We start from the raw sequence: 25813 nt of genomic DNA on the forward strand, positions 1-25813 counted from the left end.
GCTGCAATTTGAGTCCAAATCTTTTCAACATTTATATCAATGAATTAGCAGACATGTTGGACCAATCTCCAGCCCCAGGACTCACACTATTTGACACAGAGGTGAAATACCTGCTATATGCTGATGACTTGGTACTTCTATCACCAACCAAAGAAGGTCTTCAACAAAACATTAATATTCTGGAGCAATATTGCCATAATTGGGCCCTGGCAGTAAATTTCCAAAAAACTAAAATCATGATTTTCCAAAAAAAACCCAGATGTCAGAAACAAAAATGTAAATTCACCCTGAACAACACCTTAATTGAACACACTAAAAATTACACCTACCTTGGTCTGACCATATCTGCATCGGGAAACTTTAATATGGCAGTGAAGGCACTCAAAGAAAAAGCCCGCAGAGCAATGTATGCAATAAAAATGAAATTATTCAAAATCAACATCCCAATTAGAATTTGGACTAAAATATTTGACAGTGTAATCCTACCAATAGCACTTTATGGAAGTGAGGTTTGGGGGCCACTCAATAAACTGGATTTTAAAATGTGGGACAAACATCCAATTGAAACCCTACATGCAGAATTCTGTCGGAAAATTCTACAAGTCCAGAGAAATACACCAACTAATGCATGTAGGGCAGAATTGGGCCGTTTTCCAGTAATAATGAAAATACAGAAAAGATCATTAAAATTTTGGCTACATCTAAATTCAAGTCCAAATTCGAGTCTGCAATTTAAAGCACTTCAAGCCCAAGAGCTGAGCCCAGAAACGAGCCCTCTCAGTCAGCTGGTGTTGGACCTCACCAATCAAGCTGACACCAGCACTGCTTCAAAAGAAAGAATTCAAATAAACAAAATCATGAACCAATCAAAGGAATCATACTTACAATACTGGAAAAACGAAACAAAATCCCAAAGCCGACTAAATTGCTATCTGACCCGAAACAGAGAATATGAATTGGCTGATTATCTCTACTCTGTCAGAGATACGAAGCAGAGACAGATCCTTACCAAGTACAGGCTGAGTGACCACTGATTGGCAATAGAAACCGGCAGACATAAAAAGACATGGCTACCCAAAGAGGAGCGTGTATGTGGTCACTGCATGACAGGGGAGGTAGAGACAGAGATGCACTTTCTCCTTTACTGTGATAAATATTCCTCACAAAGAGATTCATTATTCACAGAAATGACTACATATATTCCACATTTTTACAAATTGAACCCAGAGGAAAAACTAAGAATACTCATGGGCGAAGGAGCAATGGCTCCTCTTGCAGCCAAATATGTATTTTCCTGCCATAGCCTGAGGGACACTGAATAATAACATCTGCATAGTAAACAGTAACTTACTTATTATTACTATTATTGTTATTACTATAATTATTAATGTTTACTGTAGACTGTTACCATTTTATTGTATTTATTTTTGTATCATTATTTACTACCAGAGAGAGAGAGAGAGAGAGAGAGAGAGAGAGAGAGAGAGAGAGAGAGAGAGAGAGAGAGAGAGAGAGAGAGAGAGAGAGAGAGAGAGAGAGAGAGAGAGAGAGAGAGAGAGAGAGAGAGAGAGAGAGAGAGAGAGAGAGAGAGAGAGAGAGAGAGAGAGAGAGAGAGAGAGAGAGAGAGACAGAGAGAGACACACAGAGTGAGACACACAGAGTGAGACACACACAGAGTGAGACACACACAGAGTGAGACACACACAGAGTGAGACACACAGAGAGAGTGAGACACACAGAGAGAGTGAGACACACAGAGAGAGTGAGACACACAGAGAGAGTGAGACACACAGAGAGAGTGAGACACACACAGAGAGAGAGAGCGCTCAAGGCCATTCTCTGTCAGGCAGCTTTAAGGAGGGAGCTTCTGCTTGACTTAATAGTTGTTATCACTACACTTTGGCCAGGCCCAGTCTTACACTGTATCTGTTGAACATTGTTGGAAGCTGATGAGGTGTTTTAATTAAAACCCCACACATTAGGATAACCCAGAACAGGCTGGGTGGTTGGAACAACTCTGTGACAGCTGTATCTCATCAGTTAATGTTTCCCTCGGTTAGCATCACAACTTACTCACACAGGTCAGTTAGATATCTGGCTCCTAAGCACTGACAGGACACACCATAGTCTAGTTCAGACCTGACAGGACACACTATAGTCTAGTTCAGACCTGATACAACACACTATAGTCTAGTTCAGACCTGATACAACACACTATAGTCTAGTTCAGACCTGACAGGACACACTATAGTCTGGTTCAGACCTGATACAACACACTATAGTCTGGTTCAGACCTGATACAACACACTATAGTCTAGTTCAGACCTGATACAACACACTATAGTCTAGTTCAGACCTGATACAACACACTATAGTCTAGTTCAGACCTGACAGGACACACTATAGTCTGGTTCAGACCTGACAGGACACACTATAGTCTGGTTCAGACCTGATACAACACACTATAGTCTGGATCAGACCTGATACAACACACTATAGTCTAGTTCAGACCTGACAGGACACACTATAGTCTGGTTCAGACCTGATACAACACACTATAGTCTGGTTCAGACCTGATACAACACACTATAGTCTGGTTCAGACCTGATACAACACACTATAGTCTAGTTCAGACCTGATACAACACACTATAGTCTGGTTCAGACCTGATACAACACACTATAGTCTGGTTCAGACCTGATACAACACACTATAGTCTAGTTCAGACCTGATACAACACACTATAGTCTAGTTCAGACCTGATACAACACACTATAGTCTGGTTCAGATCTGATACAACACACTATAGTCTGGATCAGACCTGATACAACACACTATAGTCTAGTTCAGACCTGATACAACACACTATAGTCTGGTTCAGACCTGATACAACACACTATAGTCTGGTTCAGACCTGATGCAACACACTATAGTCTGGTTCAGACCTGATACAACACACTATAGTCTAGTTCAGACCTGATACGACACACTATAGTCTAGTTCAGACCTGACAGGACACACTATAGTCTGGTTCAGACCTGATACAACACACTATAGTCTAGTTCAGACCTGATACAACACACTATAGTCTAGTTCAGACCTGATACAACACACTATAGTCTGGTTCAGACCTGATACAACACACTATAGTCTAGTTCAGACCTGATACAACACACTATAGTCTAGTTCAGACCTGATACAACACACTATAGTCTAGTTCAGACCTGATACAACACACTATAGTCTGGTTCAGACCTGATACAACACACTATAGTCTAGTTCAGACCTGATACAACACACTATAGTCTGGTTCAGACCTGATACAAGACACTATAGTCTAGTTCAGACCTGATACAACACACTATAGTCTGGTTCAGACCTGATACAACACACTATAGTCTGGTTCAGACCTGATACAACACACTATAGTCTAGTTCAGACCTGATACAACACACTATAGTCTGGTTCAGACCTGATACAACACACTATAGTCTGGTTCAGACCTGATACAACACACTATAGTCTAGTTCAGACCTGATACAACACACTATAGTCTGGTTCAGACCTGATACAACACACTATAGTCTGGTTCAGACCTGATACAACACACTATAGTCTGGTTCAGACCTGATACAACACACTATAGTCTGGTTCAGACCTGATACAACACACTATAGTCTAGTTCAGACCTGATACAACACACTATAGTCTAGTTCAGACCTGATACAACACACTATAGTCTGGTTCAGACCTGATACAAGACACTATAGTCTAGTTCAGACCTGATACAACACACTATAGTCTAGTTCAGACCTGACAGGACACACTATAGTCTGGTTCAGACCTGATACAACACACTATAGTCTGGTTCAGACCTGATACAACACTATAGTCTGGTTCAGACCTGATACAACACACTATAGTCTGGTTCAGACCTGATACAACACACTATAGTCTGGTTTAGACCTGATACAACACACTATAGTCTAGTTCAGACCTGATACAACACACTATAGTCTAGTTCAGACCTGATACAACACACTATAGTCTGGTTCAGACCTGATACAACACACTATAGTCTAGTTCAGACCTGATACAACACACTATAGTCTGGTTCAGACCTGATACAACACACTATAGTCTGGTTCAGACCTGACAGGACACACTATAGTCTAGTTCAGACCTGATACAACACACTATAGTCTGGTTCAGACCTGATACAACACACTATAGTCTGGATCAGACCTGATACAACACACTATAGTCTAGTTCAGACCTGATACAACACACTATAGACTAGTTCAGACCTGATACAACACACTATGGTCTGGATCAGACCTGATACAACACACTATAGTCTGGATCAGACCTGATACAACACACTATAGTCTGGTTCAGACCTGATACAACACACTATAGTCTGGTTCAGACCTGATACAACACACTAGTCTAGTTCAGACCTGATACAACACACTATAGTCTAGTTCAGACCTGATACAACACACTATAGTCTGGTTCAGACCTGATACAACACACTATAGTCTAGTTCAGACCTGATACAACACACTATAGTCTGGTTCAGACCTGATACAACACACTATAGTCTGGTTCAGACCTGACAGGACACACTATAGTCTGGTTCAGACCTGATACAACACACTATAGTCTGGATCAGACCTGATACAACACACTATAGTCTGGTTCAGACCTGACAGGACACACTATAGTCTAGTTCAGACCTGATACAAGACACTATAGTCTAGTTCAGACCTGATACAACACACTATAGTCTGGTTCAGACCTGATACAACACACTATAGTCTGGTTCAGACCTGACAGGACACACTATAGTCTGGTTCAGACCTGATACAACACACTATAGTCTGGATCAGACCTGATACGACACACTATAGTCTGGTTCAGACCTGATACAACACACTATAGTCTAGTTCAGACCTGATACAACACACTATAGTCTGGTTCAGACCTGATACGACACACTATAGTCTAGTTCAGACCTGACAGGACACACTATAGTCTAGTTCAGACCTGATACAACACACTATAGTCTAGTTCAGACCTGATACAACACACTATAGTCTGGTTCAGACCTGACAGGACACACTATAGTCTGGTTCAGACCTGATACAACACACTATAGTCTGGTTCAGACCTGATACAACACACTATAGTCTGGTTCAGACCTGATACAACACACTATAGTCTGGTTCAGACCTGATACAACACACTATAGTCTGGTTCAGACCTGATACAAGACACTATAGTCTAGTTCAGACCTGATACAACACACTATAGTCTGGTTCAGACCTGATACAACACACTATAGTCTAGTTCAGACCTGACACAACACACTATAGTCTGGTTCAGACCTGATACGACACACTATAGTCTGGATCAGACCTGATACAACACACTATAGTCTGGTTCAGACCTGATACAACACACTATAGTCTGGTTCAGACCTGATACAACACACTATAGTCTAGTTCAGACCTGATACAACACACTATAGTCTGGTTCAGACCTGACAGGACACACTATAGTCTGGTTCAGACCTGACAGGACACACTATAGTCTAGTTCAGACCTGATACAACACACTATAGTCTGGTTCAGACCTGATACAACACACTATAGTCTGGATCAGACCTGATACAACACACTATAGTCTAGTTCAGACCTGACAGGACACACTATAGTCTAGTTCAGACCTGATACAACACACTATAGTCTGGTTCAGACCTGATACAACACACTATAGTCTAGTTCAGACCTGATACAACACACTATAGTCTAGTTCAGACCTGACAGGACACACTATAGTCTGGTCCAGACCTGACAGGACACACTATAGTCTGGTTCAGACCTGACAGGACACACTATAGTCTGGTTCAGACCTGATACAAGACACTATAGTCTAGTTCAGACCTGATACAACACACTATAGTCTAGTTCAGACCTGACAGGACACACTATAGTCTGGTTCAGACCTGATACAACACACTATAGTCTGGTTCAGACCTGATACAACACACTATAGTCTGGTTCAGACCTGATACAACACACTATAGTCTGGTTCAGACCTGACACAACACACTATAGTCTAGTTCAGACCTGATACAACACACTATAGTCTGGTTCAGACCTGATACAACACACTATAGTCTGGTTCAGACCTGATACAACACACTATAGTCTGGTTCAGACCTGATACAACACACTATAGTCTGGTTCAGACCTGACACAACACACTATAGTCTAGTTCAGACCTGATACAACACACTATAGTCTGGTTCAGACCTGATACAACACACTATAGTCTGGTTCAGACCTGACAGGACACACTATAGTCTGGTTCAGACCTGATACAAGACACTATAGTCTGGTTCAGATCTGTCAGGACACACTATAGTCTGGTTCAGACCTGACAGGACACACTATAGTCTGGTTCAGACCTGACAGGACACACTATAGTCTGGTTCAGACCTGATACAACACACTATAGTCTGGTTCAGACCTGATACGACACACTATAGTCTGGTTCAGACCTGATACAACACACTATAGTCTAGTTCAGACCTGATACAACACACTATAGTCTGGTTCAGACCTGATACAACACACTATAGTCTGGTTCAGATCTGATACAACACACTATAGTCTGGATCAGACCTGATACAACACACTATAGTCTAGTTCAGACCTGATACAACACACTATAGTCTGGTTCAGACCTGATACAACACACTATAGTCTAGTTCAGACCTGACAGGACACACTATAGTCTGGTTCAGACCTGATACAACACACTATAGTCTGGTTCAGACCTGATACAACACACTATAGTCTGGTTCAGACCTGACAGGACACACTATAGTCTGGTTCAGACCTGATACAACACACTATAGTCTGGATCAGACCTGATACGACACACTATAGTCTGGTTCAGACCTGATACAACACACTATAGTCTAGTTCAGACCTGATACAACACACTATAGTCTGGTTCAGACCTGATACGACACACTATAGTCTAGTTCAGACCTGACAGGACACACTATAGTCTAGTTCAGACCTGATACAACACACTATAGTCTAGTTCAGACCTGATACAACACACTATAGTCTGGTTCAGACCTGACAGGACACACTATAGTCTGGTTCAGACCTGATACAACACACTATAGTCTGGTTCAGACCTGATACAACACACTATAGTCTGGTTCAGACCTGATACAACACACTATAGTCTGGTTCAGACCTGATACAACACACTATAGTCTGGTTCAGACCTGATACAACACACTATAGTCTAGTTCAGACCTGATACAACACACTATAGTCTGGTTCAGACCTGATACAACACACTATAGTCTAGTTCAGACCTGACACAACACACTATAGTCTGGTTCAGACCTGATACGACACACTATAGTCTGGATCAGACCTGATACAACACACTATAGTCTGGTTCAGACCTGATACAACACACTATAGTCTGGTTCAGACCTGATACAACACACTATAGTCTAGTTCAGACCTGATACAACACACTATAGTCTGGTTCAGACCTGACAGGACACACTATAGTCTGGTTCAGACCTGACAGGACACACTATAGTCTAGTTCAGACCTGATACAACACACTATAGTCTGGTTCAGACCTGATACAACACACTATAGTCTGGATCAGACCTGATACAACACACTATAGTCTAGTTCAGACCTGACAGGACACACTATAGTCTAGTTCAGACCTGATACAACACACTATAGTCTAGTTCAGACCTGATACAACACACTATAGTCTAGTTCAGACCTGACAGGACACACTATAGTCTGGTCCAGACCTGACAGGACACACTATAGTCTGGTTCAGACCTGACAGGACACACTATAGTCTGGTTCAGACCTGATACAAGACACTATAGTCTAGTTCAGACCTGATACAACACACTATAGTCTGGTTCAGACCTGACAGGACACACTATAGTCTGGTTCAGACCTGATACAAGACACTATAGTCTGGTTCAGATCTGTCAGGACACACTATAGTCTGGTTCAGACCTGACAGGACACACTATAGTCTGGTTCAGACCTGACAGGACACACTATAGTCTGGTTCAGACCTGATACAACACACTATAGTCTGGTTCAGACCTGATACGACACACTATAGTCTGGTTCAGACCTGATACAACACACTATAGTCTAGTTCAGACCTGATACAACACACTATAGTCTGGTTCAGACCTGATACAACACACTATAGTCTGGTTCAGATCTGATACAACACACTATAGTCTGGATCAGACCTGATACAACACACTATAGTCTAGTTCAGACCTGATACAACACACTATAGTCTGGTTCAGACCTGATACAACACACTATAGTCTAGTTCAGACCTGACAGGACACACTATAGTCTGGTTCAGACCTGATACAACACACTATAGTCTGGTTCAGACCTGATACAACACACTATAGTCTGGTTCAGACCTGACAGGACACACTATAGTCTGGTTCAGACCTGATACAACACACTATAGTCTGGATCAGACCTGATACGACACACTATAGTCTGGTTCAGACCTGATACAACACACTATAGTCTAGTTCAGACCTGATACAACACACTATAGTCTGGTTCAGACCTGATACGACACACTATAGTCTAGTTCAGACCTGACAGGACACACTATAGTCTAGTTCAGACCTGATACAACACACTATAGTCTAGTTCAGACCTGATACAACACACTATAGTCTGGTTCAGACCTGACAGGACACACTATAGTCTGGTTCAGACCTGATACAACACACTATAGTCTGGTTCAGACCTGATACAACACACTATAGTCTGGTTCAGACCTGATACAACACACTATAGTCTGGTTCAGACCTGATACAACACACTATAGTCTGGTTCAGACCTGATACAACACACTATAGTCTAGTTCAGACCTGATACAACACACTATAGTCTGGTTCAGACCTGATACAACACACTATAGTCTAGTTCAGACCTGACACAACACACTATAGTCTGGTTCAGACCTGATACGACACACTATAGTCTGGATCAGACCTGATACAACACACTATAGTCTGGTTCAGACCTGATACAACACACTATAGTCTGGTTCAGACCTGATACAACACACTATAGTCTAGTTCAGACCTGATACAACACACTATAGTCTGGTTCAGACCTGACAGGACACACTATAGTCTGGTTCAGACCTGACAGGACACACTATAGTCTAGTTCAGACCTGATACAACACACTATAGTCTGGTTCAGACCTGATACAACACACTATAGTCTGGATCAGACCTGATACAACACACTATAGTCTAGTTCAGACCTGACAGGACACACTATAGTCTAGTTCAGACCTGATACAACACACTATAGTCTAGTTCAGACCTGATACAACACACTATAGTCTAGTTCAGACCTGACAGGACACACTATAGTCTGGTCCAGACCTGACAGGACACACTATAGTCTGGTTCAGACCTGACAGGACACACTATAGTCTGGTTCAGACCTGATACAAGACACTATAGTCTAGTTCAGACCTGATACAACACACTATAGTCTAGTTCAGACCTGACAGGACACACTATAGTCTGGTTCAGACCTGATACAACACACTATAGTCTGGTTCAGACCTGATACAACACACTATAGTCTGGTTCAGACCTGATACAACACACTATAGTCTGGTTCAGACCTGACACAACACACTATAGTCTAGTTCAGACCTGATACAACACACTATAGTCTGGTTCAGACCTGATACAACACACTATAGTCTGGTTCAGACCTGATACAACACACTATAGTCTGGTTCAGACCTGATACAACACACTATAGTCTGGTTCAGACCTGACACAACACACTATAGTCTAGTTCAGACCTGATACAACACACTATAGTCTGGTTCAGACCTGATACAACACACTATAGTCTGGTTCAGACCTGACAGGACACACTATAGTCTGGTTCAGACCTGATACAAGACACTATAGTCTGGTTCAGATCTGTCAGGACACACTATAGTCTGGTTCAGACCTGACAGGACACACTATAGTCTGGTTCAGACCTGACAGGACACACTATAGTCTGGTTCAGACCTGATACAACACACTATAGTCTGGTTCAGACCTGATACGACACACTATAGTCTGGTTCAGACCTGATACAACACACTATAGTCTAGTTCAGACCTGATACAACACACTATAGTCTGGTTCAGACCTGATACAACACACTATAGTCTGGTTCAGACCTGATACAACACACTATAGTCTGGTTCAGACCTGATACAACACACTATAGTCTAGTTCAGACCTGATACAACACACTATAGTCTGGTTCAGACCTGATACAACACACTATAGTCTAGTTCAGACCTGATACAACACACTATAGTCTGGTTCAGACCTGATACAACACACTATAGTCTGGATCAGACCTGATACGACACACTATAGTCTAGTTCAGACCTGATACAACACACTATAGTCTAGTTCAGACCTGATACAACATACTATAGTCTAGTTCAGACCTGATACAACACACTATAGTCTGGTTCAGACCTGACACAACACACTATAGTCTGGTTCAGACCTGATACAACACACTATAGTCTAGTTCAGACCTGATACAACACACTATAGTCTAGTTCAGACCTGATACAACACACTATAGTCTAGTTCAGACCTGATACAACACACTATAGTCTGGTTCAGACCTGATACAACACACTATAGTCTGGTTCAGACCTGACAGGACACACTATAGTCTGGTTCAGACCTGATACGACACACTATAGTCTGGTTCAGACCTGACAGGACACACTATAGTCTAGTTCAGACCTGATACAACACACTATAGTCTAGTTCAGACCTGATACAACACACTATAGTCTAGTTCAGACCTGACAGGACACACTATAGTCTAGTTCAGACCTGATACAACACACTATAGTCTGGATCAGACCTGATACAACACACTATAGTCTGGTTCAGACCTGACAGGACACACTATAGTCTGGTTCAGACCTGATACAACACACTATAGTCTGGTTCAGACCTGATACAACACACTATAGTCTGGATCAGACCTGATACAACACACTATAGTCTAGTTCAGACCTGATACAACACACTATAGTCTGGATCAGACCTGATACAACACACTATAGTCTGGTTCAGACCTGACAGGACACACTATAGTCTGGTTCAGACCTGATACAACACACTATAGTCTGGTTCAGACCTGATACGACACACTATAGTCTAGTTCAGACCTGACAGGACACACTATAGTCTGGTTCAGACCTGATACAACACACTATAGTCTAGTTCAGACCTGATACAACACACTATAGTCTGGTTCAGACCTGATACGACACACTATAGTCTAGTTCAGACCTGACAGGACACACTATAGTCTAGTTCAGACCTGATACAACACACTATAGTCTAGTTCAGACCTGATACAACACACTATAGTCTGGATCAGACCTGATACAACACACTATAGTCTGGTTCAGACCTGATACAACACACTATAGTCTAGTTCAGACCTGATACAACACACTATAGTCTAGTTCAGACCTGATACAACACACTATAGTCTGGATCAGACCTGATACAACACACTATAGTCTGGATCAGACCTGACAGGACACACTATAGTCTAGTTCAGACCTGATACGACACACTATAGTCTAGTTCAGACCTGATACGACACACTATAGTCTGGTTCAGACCTGATACAACACACTATAGTCTGGTTCAGACCTGATACAACACACTATAGTCTAGTTCAGACCTGATACAACACACTATAGTCTAGTTCAGACCTGATACAACACACTATAGTCTGGTTCAGACCTGATACAACACACTATAGTCTGGTTCAGACCTGATACAACACACTATAGTCTAGTTCAGACCTGACAGGACACACTATAGTCTAGTTCAGACCTGATACGACACACTGTAGTCTAGTTCAGACCTGATACGACACACTATAGTCTGGTTCAGACCTGATACAACACACTATAGTCTAGTTCAGACCTGATACAACACACTATAGTCTAGTTCAGACCTGATACAACACACTATAGTCTGGTTCAGACCTGATACAACACACTATAGTCTAGTTCAGACCTGATACAACACACTATAGTCTGGTTCAGACCTGATACAACACACTATAGTCTGGTTCAGACCTGATACAACACACTATAGTCTGGTTCAGACCTGACAGGACACACTATAGTCTAGTTCAGACCTGATACAACACACTATAGTCTAGTTCAGACCTGATACAACACACTATAGTCTGGTTCAGACCTGATACGACACACTATAGTCTGGTTCAGACCTGACAGGACACACTATAGTCTGGTTCAGACCTGATACAACACACTATAGTCTGGATCAGACCTGATACAACACACTATAGTCTGGTTCAGACCTGATACAACACACTATAGTCTAGTTCAGACCTGATACAACACACTATAGTCTGGTTCAGACCTGATACAACACACTATAGTCTGGTTCAGACCTGATACAACACACTATAGTCTAGTTCAGACCTGATACAACACACTATAGTCTAGTTCAGACCTGATACAACACACTATAGTCTAGTTCAGACCTGATACAACACACTATAGTCTGGTTCAGACCTGATACAACACACTATAGTCTGGTTCAGACCTGATACAACACACTATAGTCTAGTTCAGACCTGATACAACACACTATAGTCTTGTTCAGACCTGACAGGACACACTATAGTCTGGTTCAGACCTGACAGGACACACTATAGTCTAGTTCAGACCTGATACAACACACTATAGTCTGGATCAGACCTGATACAACACACTATAGCCTGGTTCAGACCTGATACAACACACTATAGCCTGGTTCAGACCTGATACAACACACTATAGTCTGGTTCAGACCTGATACAACACACTATAGTCTAGTTCAGACCTGATACAACACACTATAGTCTAGTTCAGACCTGATACAACACACTATAGTCTGGATCAGACCTGATACAACACACTATAGTCTGGTTCAGACCTGACAGGACACACTATAGTCTGGATCAGACCTGATACAACACACTATAGCCTGGTTCAGACCTGATACAACACACTATAGCCTGGTTCAGACCTGATACAACACACTATAGTCTGGATCAGACCTGATACAACACACTATAGTCTAGTTCAGACCTGATACAACACACTATAGTCTAGTTCAGACCTGATACAACACACTATAGTCTAGTTCAGACCTGATACAACACACTATAGTCTGGTTCAGACCTGATACAACACACTATAGTCTGGTTCAGACCTGACAGGACACACTATAGTCTGGATCAGACCTGATACAACACACTATAGCCTGGTTCAGACCTGATACAACACACTATAGCCTGGTTCAGACCTGATACAACACACTATAGTCTGGATCAGACCTGATACAACACACTATAGTCTGGTTCAGACCTGACAGGACAAACTATAGTCTGGTTCAGACCTGATACAACACACTATAGTCTAGTTCAGACCTGATACAACACACTATAGTCTGGTTCAGACCTGATACAACACACTATAGTCTGGTTCAGACCTGACAGGACAAACTATAGTCTGGTTCAGACCTGATACAACACACTATAGTCTGGTTCAGACCTGATACAACACACTATAGTCTAGTTCAGACCTGATACAACACACTATAGTCTGGTTCAGACCTGATACAACACACTATAGTCTGGATCAGACCTGATACGACACACTATAGTCTGGTTCAGACCTGATACAACACACTATAGTCTGGTTCAGACCTGATACAACACACTATAGTCTGGTTCAGACCTGATACAACACACTATAGTCTGGTTCAGACCTGATACAACACACTATAGTCTAGTTCAGACCTGATACAACACACTATAGTCTGGTTCAGACCTGATACAACACACTATAGTCTGGATCAGACCTGATACAACACACTATAGTCTGGTTCAGACCTGATACAACACACTATAGTCTGGTTCAGACCTGATACAACACACTATAGTCTGGTTCAGACCTGATACAACACACTATAGTCTGGTTCAGACCTGACACAACACACTATAGTCTGGTTCAGACCTGATACAACACACTATAGTCTAGTTCAGACCTGATACAACACACTATAGTCTAGTTCAGACCTGACAGGACACACTATAGTCTGGTTCAGACCTGACAGGACACACTATAGTCTAGTTCAGACCTGATACAACACACTATAGTCTGGTTCAGACCTGATACAACACACTATAGTCTAGTTCAGACCTGATACAACACACTATAGTCTAGTTCAGACCTGATACAACACACTATAGTCTAGTTCAGACCTGATACAACACACTATAGTCTGGTTCAGACCTGATACAACACACTATAGTCTGGTTCAGACCTGATACAACACACTATAGCCTGGTTCAACACTATGTGTCAGTTTCACCACTACGGATTTCCATATTTGAAGCTTTTACTCTCCGTGGTTGTGTGTGCGCCAACCCGTTTCAGGCTTTTTCATTGCACTACTAAAGAAAACATCTGAAGGAAACATTTGACATTTGGTTGTAAATTTATTAGCGGTCTATACACGTGACTGGGTAGGTCGGTGAAGTTTTACAGGAGTTTAGTTAGCGGTTAGTTAGCGGTTAGTTAGCGGTTAGTTAGCGTTTAGTTAGCGTTTAGTTAGCGTTTAGTTAGCGGTTAGTTAGCGGTTAGTTAGCGTTTAGTTAGCGGTTAGTTAGCGGTTAGTTAGCGGTTAGTTAGCGGTTAGTTAGCGGTTAGTTAGCGGTTAGTTAGTGGTTAGTTAGCGTTTAGTTAGCGGTGCGTTTGTGGAACATGCCTGGCTCTGTTTGTCTATCTACAGGAAAACCAATCAATAATGAAAGTTAATCAACAACCATCTGTTGTTCATCATTGAGCCAGCAGCATACCACCCTGTATACCACTGCTGACTTGCTTCTGAAGCTAAGCATGGTTGGTCCTGGTCAGTTCCTGGATGGGAGACCAGATGCTGCTGGAAGTGGTGTTGGAGGGCCAGTAGGAGGCACTCTTACCTCTGGTCTAAAAAATATCCCAGGGCAGTGATTGGGGACATTGCCCTGTGTAGGGTGCTGTCTTTCGGATGGGACGTTAAACGGGTGTCCTGACCCTCTGAGGTCATTAAAGATCCCATGGCACTTGTCGTAAGAGTAGGGGTGTTAACCCCGGTGTCCTGACTCTCTGAGGTCATTAAAGATCCCATGGCACTTGTCGTAAGAGTAGGGGTGTTAACCCTGGTGTCCTGACTCTCTGAGGTCATTAAAGATCCCATGGCACTTGTCGTAAGAGTAGGGGTGTTAACCCCGGTGTCCTGACTCTCTGAGGTCATTAAAGATCCCATGGCACTTGTCGTAAGAGTAGGGGTGTTAACCCCGGTGTCCTGACTCTCTGAGGTCATTAAAGATCCCATGGCACTTGTCGTAAGAGTAGGGGTGTTAACCCCGGTGTCCTGACTCTCTGAGGTCATTAAAGATCCCATGGCACTTGTCGTAAGAGTAGGGGTGTTAACCCCGGTGTCCTGACTCTCTGAGGTCATTAAAGATCCCATGGCACTTGTCGTAAGAGTAGGGGTGTTAACCCCGGTGTCCTGGCTAAATTCCCAATCTGGCCCTCAAACCATCACGGTCACCTAATAATCCGCAGTTGACAATTGGCTCATTCATCCCCCTCCTCTCCCCTGTAACTATTCCCCAGGTCGTTGCTGTAAATGAGAACATGTTCTCAGTCAACTTACCTGGTAAAATAACGGATAAATAAATCATAATGTCAGGCACACTTGATGTCTGTGTGTTTGTGTACCGTTCTTTGTAGTTCCAGTAAGAAGTGAAGTTACCATTACAAGTGTCCCGAATGGAAACCTATTCCCTATATAGGACACAGAGAGCCCTATAAAGCCCATAGTGCTGTGGTCAAAGTAGTGCACTATTTTTATATATATATATATATATATTTTTGTAGTTCACCTTTGTTTAACCAGGTAGACAAGTTGAGAACAAGTTATCATTTACAACTGCGACCTGGACCAAGATAAAGCAAAGCAGTGAGACACAAACAACAACACAGAGTTACACATAAACAAACGTACAGTCAATAACACAATAGAAAAGGCTATATACAGTGTGTGCAAATGTAGTAAGATTAGGGAGGTAAGGCAATAAATAGGTCATGGTGGCGAAATAATGACATTTTAGCATTAACACTGGAGTGAATAGATGTGCAGATGATGATGTGCAAGTAGAGATACTGGGGTGCAAAAGAGCAACATAAATACATAACAATATGGGGATGAGGTAGTTGGATGGGCTATTTACAGATGGGCTGTGTACAGGTGCAGTGATCGGTAAGCTGCTCTGACAGCTGATGTTTCAAGTTAGTGTTCGTTCCAGTCATTGGCAGCAGAGAACTGGAAGGAAAGGTGGACAAAGGAGGAGTTGGCTTTGGGGGTGACCAGTGAGATATACCTGCTGGAGCGGGTGCTACGGGTGGGCGTTGCTATGGTGACCAGTGAGCTGAGATAAGGCGGGGCTTTACCTAGCAAAGACTTATAGATGACCTGGAGCCAGTGGGTTTGGCGACAAATGTGAAGAGAGGGCCAGCCAACGAGAGCGTACAGGCTGCAGTGGTGGGTAGTATATGAGGCTTTGGTGACAAAACGCATGGCACTGTGATAGACTGCATCCAATTTGCTGAGTAGAGTGTTGGAGGCTATTTTGTAAATGACATTGCCGAAGTCGAGTATCGGTAGAATTGTCAGTTTTACGAGGGTATGTTTTGCAGCATGAGTGAAGGAGGCTTTGTTGCAAAATAGTAAGCCCATTCTAAATTTCATTTTGGATTGGAGAAGCTTAATGTGAGTCTGGAAGGAGAGTTTACAGTCTAACCAGACACCTAGGTATTTGTAGTTGTTCACATATTCTAAGTCAGAGCCGTCCAGAGTAGTGATGCTGGTCGGGCGGGCAGGTGCGGGCAGCGAACGGTTGAAAAGCATGCATTTAGTTTTACTAGTGTTTAAAATCAGTTGGAGGCCACGGAAGGAGTGTTGTATGACATTGAAGCTCGTCTGGGGGTTTGTTAACAAAGTGTCCAAAGAAGGGCCAGAAGTATCCAGAATGGTGTAGTCTGCTTAGAGGTGGATCAGATGGACCAGCAGCAAGAGCGACATCATTGATATATACTGAGAAAAGAGTATTTGACACACTGAACTGAGAAGTTGTTGGTGAACCAGGCGATTTGAGAAACCAATGCTGTCGAGTCTGCCGATAAGAATATGGTGCTTGACAGAGTTCAAAGCCTTGGCCAGGTCGATGAATACAGCTGCACAGTATTGTCTTTTATCGATGGCGGTTATGATATCATTTAGGACCTTGAGCGTGGCTGAGGTGCACCCGTGACCAGCTCTGAAACCAGCGGAGAAGGTACGGTGGGATTCGAAATGGTCAGTGATCTGTTTATGAACATGGCTTTCAAAGACTTTAGAAAGGCAGGGCAGGATGGATATAGGTCTGTAACAGTTTGGGTCTAGAGTATCTCTCCCTTTGAAGAGGGGGATGACCGCAGCAGCTTTCCAATAAGGATCTCGGACGATACGAAAGAGAGGTTGAACAGACTAGTAATAGGGGTTGCAACAATTGCAGTGGATAATTTTAGAAAGAGAGCGTCCAGATTGTCTAGCCCAGCTGACCAGATTGTCCAGATTTTGCAGCTCTTTCAGAACATCAGCTATCTGGATTTGGGTGAATGTTCTGTTTTAAAAGCTAGCCTTTGCTTTCAACTACCAGGACTATGTAGGGAATAGGGTATCATTTGGGACACTCTCTCTCTCTCTCTCTCTCTCTCTCTCTCACTCACTCACTCACTCACTCACTCACTCACTCACTCACTCACTCACTCACTCACTCACTCACTCACTCACTCACTCACTCACTCACTCACTCACTCACTCACACACGTGTCAGACAAACAAGCAACCTGTGAATGAATGTCGTGGAAAAGTGAGATATTCAGAGAGAGGAAAGAGGAAGGCCAATCCAAAAACACCGTCATGTTTTCCTGGACAGAGAGGTGGAGAGAGAGAGAGAAGGTGGCTGTCTGCTCTCTGACCAGTTTTAACAAGTTGGAGCCTAACCTGAATGAAAAACGGTGTGTGTGTGTGTACTGTTTTTCAGTGTAGGCTGACTTCGGAGCAGGTGTTCTGTGGCCAGGTCCCTTCTGATTGGAGAGAACACAGGCCAGATACAGACCATCCACTAAGCCCAGAACATAGTCCGGGACAACAGCATCCTAGCTCAGAACATAGACCAGGACAACAGCACCCTAGCCCAGAACATAGACCAGGACAACAGCACCCTAGCCCAGAACGTAGACCAGGACAACAGCACCCTAGCCCAGAACGTAGACCAGGACAACAGCACCCTAGCCCAGAACGTAGACCAGGACAACAGCACCCTAGCCCAGAACGCAGACCAGGACAACAGCACCCTAGCTCAGAACATAGACCAGGACAACAGCACCCTAGCCCAGAACGCAGACCAGGACAACAGCACCCTAGCCCAGAACGTAGTCGGGACAACAGCACCCTAGCTCAGAACATAGACCAGGACAACAGCACCCTAGCCCAGAACGTAGTCTGGGACAACAGCACCCTAGCCCAGAACGTAGTCTGGGACAACAGCACCCTAGCCCAGAACGTAGTCCGGGACAACAGCACCCTAGCCCAGAACGTAGACCAGGACAACAGCACCCTAGCCCAGAACGTAGTCTGGGACAACAGCACCCTAGCCCAGAACGTAGTCTGGGACAACAGCACCCTAGCCCAGAACGTAGTCCGGGACAACAGCACCCTAGCCCAGAACGTAAACCAGGACAACAGCACTCTAGCCCAGAACGTAGACCAGAACAACAGCACCCTAGCCCAGAACGTAGACCAGGACAACAGCACCCTAGCCCAGAACGTAGACCAGGACAACAGCACCCTAGCCCAGAACGTAGACCAGGACAACAGCACCCTAGCCCAGAACTTAGACCACGGCAACAGCACCCTGCTGGACAGCTGGGATATGGTAGCTCTCTTGTAATTGCTTGTGAAATTGCTAGACTGCTTTCTCAGTTTTCTCAGAGAAATTTCAAAGCTTATCTAAGATTAGTACAGGGAGGGGTGGTAGATCATTGCGTTAATCATTACCTGAATCATGGCATTAATCATCACCTGAATCATGGCATTAACTCTCCGACAGCGACAGATCACGTCAGCTGGACTTGAACCACCAACTGGACTCGACAAGCAGATACAGTCTCAGAGTTAGTGTTTACGTGTGTGTGTGTGTGTGTGTGTGTGTGTGTGTGTGTGTGTGTGTGTGTGTGCGTGCGCGCGCACGCGCACCAGGGGTTACAGTGTTTACGTGTGTGTGTGTGCGTGCGCGCCAGGGGTTACAGTGTCATGTTCTTGGATCTTCATGGTTCAGGAATAGAGATGATCGGTAGACGAAGCCAGGCATCGTAATGTTGACCTTTCCCAGGGTCAGCTGGATCATTCACTGCATGTCTGACTGGAGACATTAGGTTGTATCTCCATACATGTAATGTATGCGTGCGTACTGATTCTCTGTCTTTATTGGCCAAGCCTCATACTGTAAACAACAGGCCTTGTGTGGGGAAAACAGAGCGAGGTCAGGGATTCGTTAATAGCTTGTATCTCGTTAACCTCGACCCCGAGAGCATCTGGGAAGAAACAGAGCGAGGTCAGGGATTCGTTAATAGCTTGTATCTCGTTAACCTCGTGTACTATTTTAGACCCTATTCCCTATATAGTGCACTACTTTAGACCAGAGCCCTATGGAACCCTATTCCCTATATAGTGCACTACTTTAGAACAGGGCCCTATACCACTATATTCCCTATATAGTGGACTACTTTAGACCAGACAACTATGGAACCCTATTTAGTGCACTACTTTAGACCAGAGCTCTATGGCACCCTACTTCCTATATAGTGCACTACTTTAGACCAAGGCCCATAAGGGGACACTGGTATTAGTAGTCTAACTCTCATCGCTGATTCCTTTTCCAGCCATGTACTGAACTAATGATACTGTAGTAATGATACTGTAGTAATGATACTGTAGTAATGATACTGCAGTAATGATACTGTAGTAATGATACTGAACTAAAGATACTGTAGTAAAGATACTGTAGTAATGATACTGAACTAAAGATACTGTAGTAAAGATACTGCAGTAATGATACTGTAGTAATGATACTGTAGTAATGATACTGAACTAAAGATACTGTAGTAAAGATAATGTAGTAGAAATACTGTAGTAATGATACTGCAGTAATGATACTGTAGTAAAAATAGTGTAGTGATGATACTGTAGTAAAAATACTGTAGTAAAGATACTGTAATAAAGATACTCTAGTAAAGATAATGTAGTAATGATACTGTAGTAAAGATAATGTAGTAAAGATACTGTAGCAATGATACTGTATTAAAGATAATGTAGTAAAGTTACTGTAGTAATGATACTGTAGTAAAGATAATGTAGTAAAGATACTGTAGCAATGATACTGTAGTAAAGGTACTGTAGTAAAGATACTGTAGTAATGATACTGTAGTAAATATACTGTAGTAATGATATTGTAGTAAAGATAATGTAGCAATGATACTGCAGTAAAGATAATGTAGTAAAGATAATGTAGTAAAGATACTGTAGCAATGATACTGTAGTAAAGATAATGTAGTAAAGATACTGTAGCAATGATACTGTAGTAAAGATACTGTAGTAAAGATACTGTAGTAATGATACTGTAGTAATGATACTGTAGTAAAGATAATGTAGTAACGTTACTGTACAATAGCTTGGGGACAAGCGCTTCATGACAATGTAGTGGGGAAGGAATAGAAGAGAGGACAGGGTCTTTAGAGTGGACAGATCTCCTCAGACCTCAGAGGTCTGGGGTCACGTCCAGACCAGTGATCCAGACCATGTTGAGTGCTTCTGGGCTTGTTCCCAGGCCTTGGTCCCCTAAAATAGAGCTTCTCCCTGGACTGACCCTGTTCTCTGTCTCTCCCTGTTCTGCTCTCCTCTGCTGGGACAGTAAGTTGTTTCCCACACTTCTCTTCTCCTCTGTTCTCTTCTCTTCTCTGTTCTCCTCTTCTCCTCTTCTCTGTTCTCTTCTCCTCTCTTCTCTTCTCTGTTCTCCTCTTCTCTGTTCTCTTCTTCTCTCTTCTCTTCTCTGTTCTCTTCTCTTCTCTGTTCTCTTCTCCTCTGTTCTCTTCTCTGTTCTCCTCTTCTCCTCTTCTCTCCTCTCTTCTCTTCTCTGTTCTCCTCTTCTCCTCTTCTCTGTTCTCTTCTTCTCTCTTCTCTTCTCTGTTCTCTTCTCCTCTCTCCTCTTCTCTGTTTTCTTCTTCTCTCTTCTCTTCTCTGTTCTCTTCTCCTCTCTTCTCTTCTCTGTTCTCTTCTCCTCTGTTCTCTTCTCTGTTCTCTTCTCCTCTGTTCTCTTCTCTTCTCTGTTCTCTTCTCCTCTCTTCTCTGTTCTGTTCTGTTCCCTTCTCCTCTCTTCTCTTCTCTGTTCTCTTCTCCTCTCTTCTCTGTTCTCCTCTCCTCTCTTCTCTTCTCTGTTCTCCTCTGTTGTCTTTTCTCCTCTTTTGTCTTGTTTTCACCTCTGTTGTCTTTTCTTCACCTCTGTTGTCTTCTCCTCTGTTCTCCTCTCTTCTCCTCTGTTCTGTTGTCCTCTGTCTTATCCTCTGTTGTCTTCTCCTCTGTCTTCTCCTCTCATCTCCTCTCCTCTCTTCTCTTCTCCTCTGCTCTCCTCTGTTCTCCTCTGTTATCTTCTCCTCTTCTGTTCTTCGCCAGAGCTCAGCTGAGTATCAGCTGACTGAAACAAAGTTAATCTATAACTGGGTTGGTTGTCTTACAGAAATAATCTATTACTTTCTAGAGAGAACACAGGCTCTGTCTCTGAATGGCGTGTGTGTGGTGGGCTAGTGCGCCATTCTATTCCCGTGCTTGTTGTCAGAACCCCTCCAGCTCTGCGTCAGTCCAATCAGAACAGCTAACTGAATGTTGAATAAAACAGTTTTTCCTTGTTGTTTTTGTCTCTCAGGTCTGAACTATAGAGGAGCTTAGTTTTCCACACACACAGGAACCGTGTTCAACAATCAGGGGCCACTAAATAAAGGCTGAGGCTGGGGGGGGGGGGTCTCCCGGGGGGGGTGGGGGGGGGGGGGGGTGGTGGTCTCCCCAGTGAGCTAGATACATCAGGGGTCTCCCCAGTGAGCTAGATACATCAGGGGGGGGGTCTCCCCAGTGAGCTAGATATATCAGGGGGGGGGGGTGTCTCCCCAGTGAGCTAGATATATCAGGGAGGGGAAAAAACATCAGGCTCAGGAAAGGACGTTCAAGGACTGGGTTGTGGACCAGACCCAGAAAGGGAGGCACTGAGTGGCATTAACACACACACACTCTCTGTCTCTCTCTCTCTGTCTCACTCTCTCTGTCTCTCTCTCTCTGTCTCTCTCTCTCTGTCCCTCTCTCTCTGTCTCTCTCTCTCTGTCTCTCTCTCTCTGTCTCTCTCTCTCTGTCTCTCTCTCTCTGTCTCTCTCTCTCTGTCTCTCTCTCTCTCTCTGTCTCTCTCTCTGTCTCTCTCTCTCTCTGTCTCTCTCTCTCTCTGTCTCTCTCTCTCTGTCTCTCTCTCTCTGTCTCTCTCTCTCTCTCTCTCTCTCTCTGTCTCTCTCTCTCTGTCTCTCTCTCTCTGTCTCTCTCTCTCTCACTGTCTCTCTCTCTCTGTCTCTCTCTCTCTCTCTCCCTCTCTCTCTCTCTCTCTCTTCAGTCAGTCAGTCAGTCAGTCCATGATGGCGTAATACAACTGGGTGGAGGGAGAGAGGTGGGTGATGTCATTCTGAGAGAGGAGGATAGGGTGAGAGATGGAAGGGTGAGAGAGGGGGAGGAATGGGGAGAGAAGAAAAATAAAGTGTGATTAAAGTGGAATGTTGTGTGTATATCTGGGACTGTTGTTAAGAATGTGGTGGGAGATATGTGTTTCCGTGAACAGAACTAATGGACTAGAGAGAGCTCAAGGCTGTTCTCTAACAGGCAGAGAGAGGCAGAGAAAGCTCAAGGCCGTTCTCTAACAGGCAGAGAGAGCTCAAGGCCGTTCTCTAACAGGCAGAGAGAGCTCAAGGCCGTTCTCTAACAGGCAGAGAGAGCTCAAGGCCATTCTCTAACAGGCAGAGAGAGCTCAAGGCCGTTCTCCAACAGGCAGAGAGAGCTCAAGGCCGTTCTCCAACAGGCAGAGAGAGCTCAAGGCCGTTCTCCAACAGGCAGAGAGAGGTCGTCAGAATATTTCAACAATTCACATTCCCTTTCATGCTACAAACAACTTGGCCAATCAAAGCCTCCGAAGCACGCTGAGCTTGTCCAATCAGTTATGGGAACTGGGAATCTAAATGGACAACAGTAGTGTTGTGTTTTTGAAGATGTAGATTGGGTCTCAGATGTCACCTACATAGTGCACTACATGGGAATAGGGTACCATTTGGGGCTGAGAGAATACATGCTGGGGTACGTTCAAGCCTCTCTAGGCCTTCGGTCACCAAACAGAAACCACCCTGCTGTACAGATATCAGGAATGACCTAATAGCCATCAGATGAGAACAGAGAAAACATTGAGGAGTCAGACCCAGAAATCAGCATGGGAGTAGTGGGAGTTGACTGTAGAGGGGGAGAGGAGGAGGAGGAGGAGGAGGGGGCAGCTGAGAGAAAATAATGGCAGAGGTAGATAGAGAGAGAGAGAGGCCAACACAACCAGTGATAAGATGATAAGGCTGAAGGCCAAGACAAAGACCCTGATGTCATGTCCCAGGCAGATGCAGCAGTATGATGTTGTCCAGCTGTGTCTGGGATGCCGTGTCTCTCTTCCTGTGGACAGATAGAACCACAATCACAGCTCTGTATTCGGGGAGAGATCAAAATGCTTCCGAGGAAAATCCAGAAGGTTGGACCTCCTTCTCCTCCACGGAAGGCACTGGGGTCCAGAGTACTTTCTCGGCTCGCGGCGATGCCAAAGGTCATGTTCGTGACGGTGTTTCTATGTTGCTGAATGTATGACCTTTTTGTGTTTTAGCAGGACTCACCGGTCAAGTCTTCGGTGGCCGAGTTGGCCGGGAGATTCAAAGATCACGTCACGCCGACGCCGACTCCGCACGACGAGGTAATGTTCCTAAATAGCTTCTCATTCTAGTTCTGTGGTAAAGTTGTCATGTCTGTCTGTCTCCTTCTCTGTCGTTGATGGTTAACTCACTGGTTTATCCTCTGTAATGGAAGTGTAGACTGGTGTTGATTTGTATACTCAAAACTTCTGTACTTTTTAAATGCTAAAACATGAAGGGAAAAAAAAAACGGTTCGGTACAAAACATTTTTGTTACTTTGGATATTTTTATTAAATGTGTCTCACGTTGTCTACTGATTGATAGAGGATCGAGTCTGTCAGCGCAGCCGATGTCCCCTTTAAAGCGCGAGACACCGTGCCTGGTCCACCTGGACTCATTGCTAGCTCTGGTCTGTCCTGAGGAACCACTGGGAGTCTGGGCTGAGGAACCACTGGGAGTCTGGACTGTATCATGTTATCTCCTCTCTCATACTGACTCTAGTCTGTCCTGAGGAACCACTGGGAGTCTGTCCTGAAGAACCACTGGGAGTCTGGACTGTATCATGTTATCTCCTCTCTCATACTGACTCTAGTCTGTCCTGAGGAACCACTGGGAGTCTGTCCTGAGGAACCATCTCCTCTCTCATACTGACTCTAGTCTGTCCTGAGGAACCACTGGGAGTCTGTCCTGAGGAACCATCTCCTCTCTCATACTGACTCTAGTCTGTCCTGAGGAACCACTGGGAGTCTGTCCTGAGGAACCACTGGGAGTCTGGACTGTATCATGTTATCTCCTCTCTCATACTGACTCTAGTCTGTCCTGAGGAACCACTGGGAGTCTGTCCTGAAGAACCACTGGGAGTCTGGACTGTATCATGTTATCTCCTCTCTCATACTGACTCTAGTCTGTCCTGAGGAACCACTGGGAGTCTGTCCTGAAGAACCACTGGGAGTCTGGGCTGAGGAACCACTGGGAGTCTGGACTGTATCATGTTATCTCCTCTCTCATACTGACTCTAGTCTGTCCTGAGGAACCTCTGGGAGTCTGGACCATATCATGTTATCTCCTCTCTCATACTGACTCTAGTCTGTCTTGAGGAACCACTGGGAGTCTGGACTGTATCATGTTATCTCCCCTCTCATACTGACTCTAGTCTGTCCTGAAGAACCACTGGGAGTCTGGACTGTATCATGTTATCTCCCCTCTCATACTGACTCTAGACTGTCCTGAGGAACCACTGGGAGTCTGTCCTGAGGAACCACTGGGAGTCTGGACTGTATCATGTTATCTCCTCTCTCATACTGACTCTAGTCTGTCCTGAGGAACCACTGGGAGTCTGTCCTGAGGAACCATCTCCTCTCTCATACTGACTCTAGTCTGTCCTGAGGAACCACTGGGAGTCTGTCCTGAGGAACCACTGGGAGTCTGGACTGTATCATGTTATCTCCTCTCTCATACTGACTCTAGTCTGTCCTGAGGAACCACTGGG

General features: G+C 44.1%; 1 protein-coding gene across 4 annotated transcripts in view; it reads left to right on the forward strand.

Annotated features, from left to right (window-relative positions):
* zgc:153184 (capZ-interacting protein) overlaps window positions 1-25813 on the forward strand; it is an 83138-nt gene that overhangs the window by 18484 nt on the left and 38841 nt on the right. Inside the window, exons 1-2 of one of the 4 annotated variants that reach the window (XM_090224037.1) lie at window positions 23987-24169; window positions 24299-24385. In XM_090224037.1, coding sequence (XP_090080163.1) covers window positions 24077-24169; window positions 24299-24385 — 180 coding nt within the window. In that variant the 5' untranslated portion in view covers window positions 23987-24076. Of the gene's footprint in view, window positions 1-23986; window positions 24170-24298; window positions 24386-25813 lie in introns of those variants that run through there. The other 3 variants (XM_090224038.1, XM_036965300.2, XM_036965301.2) reach the window with 3 other exon arrangements.

This window comes from Oncorhynchus mykiss, chromosome 27, assembly GCF_057628025.1.
Source record: "Oncorhynchus mykiss isolate SJ-2025 chromosome 27, ASM5762802v1, whole genome shotgun sequence".
Taxonomy (NCBI): Eukaryota; Metazoa; Chordata; class Actinopteri; order Salmoniformes; family Salmonidae; genus Oncorhynchus; species Oncorhynchus mykiss.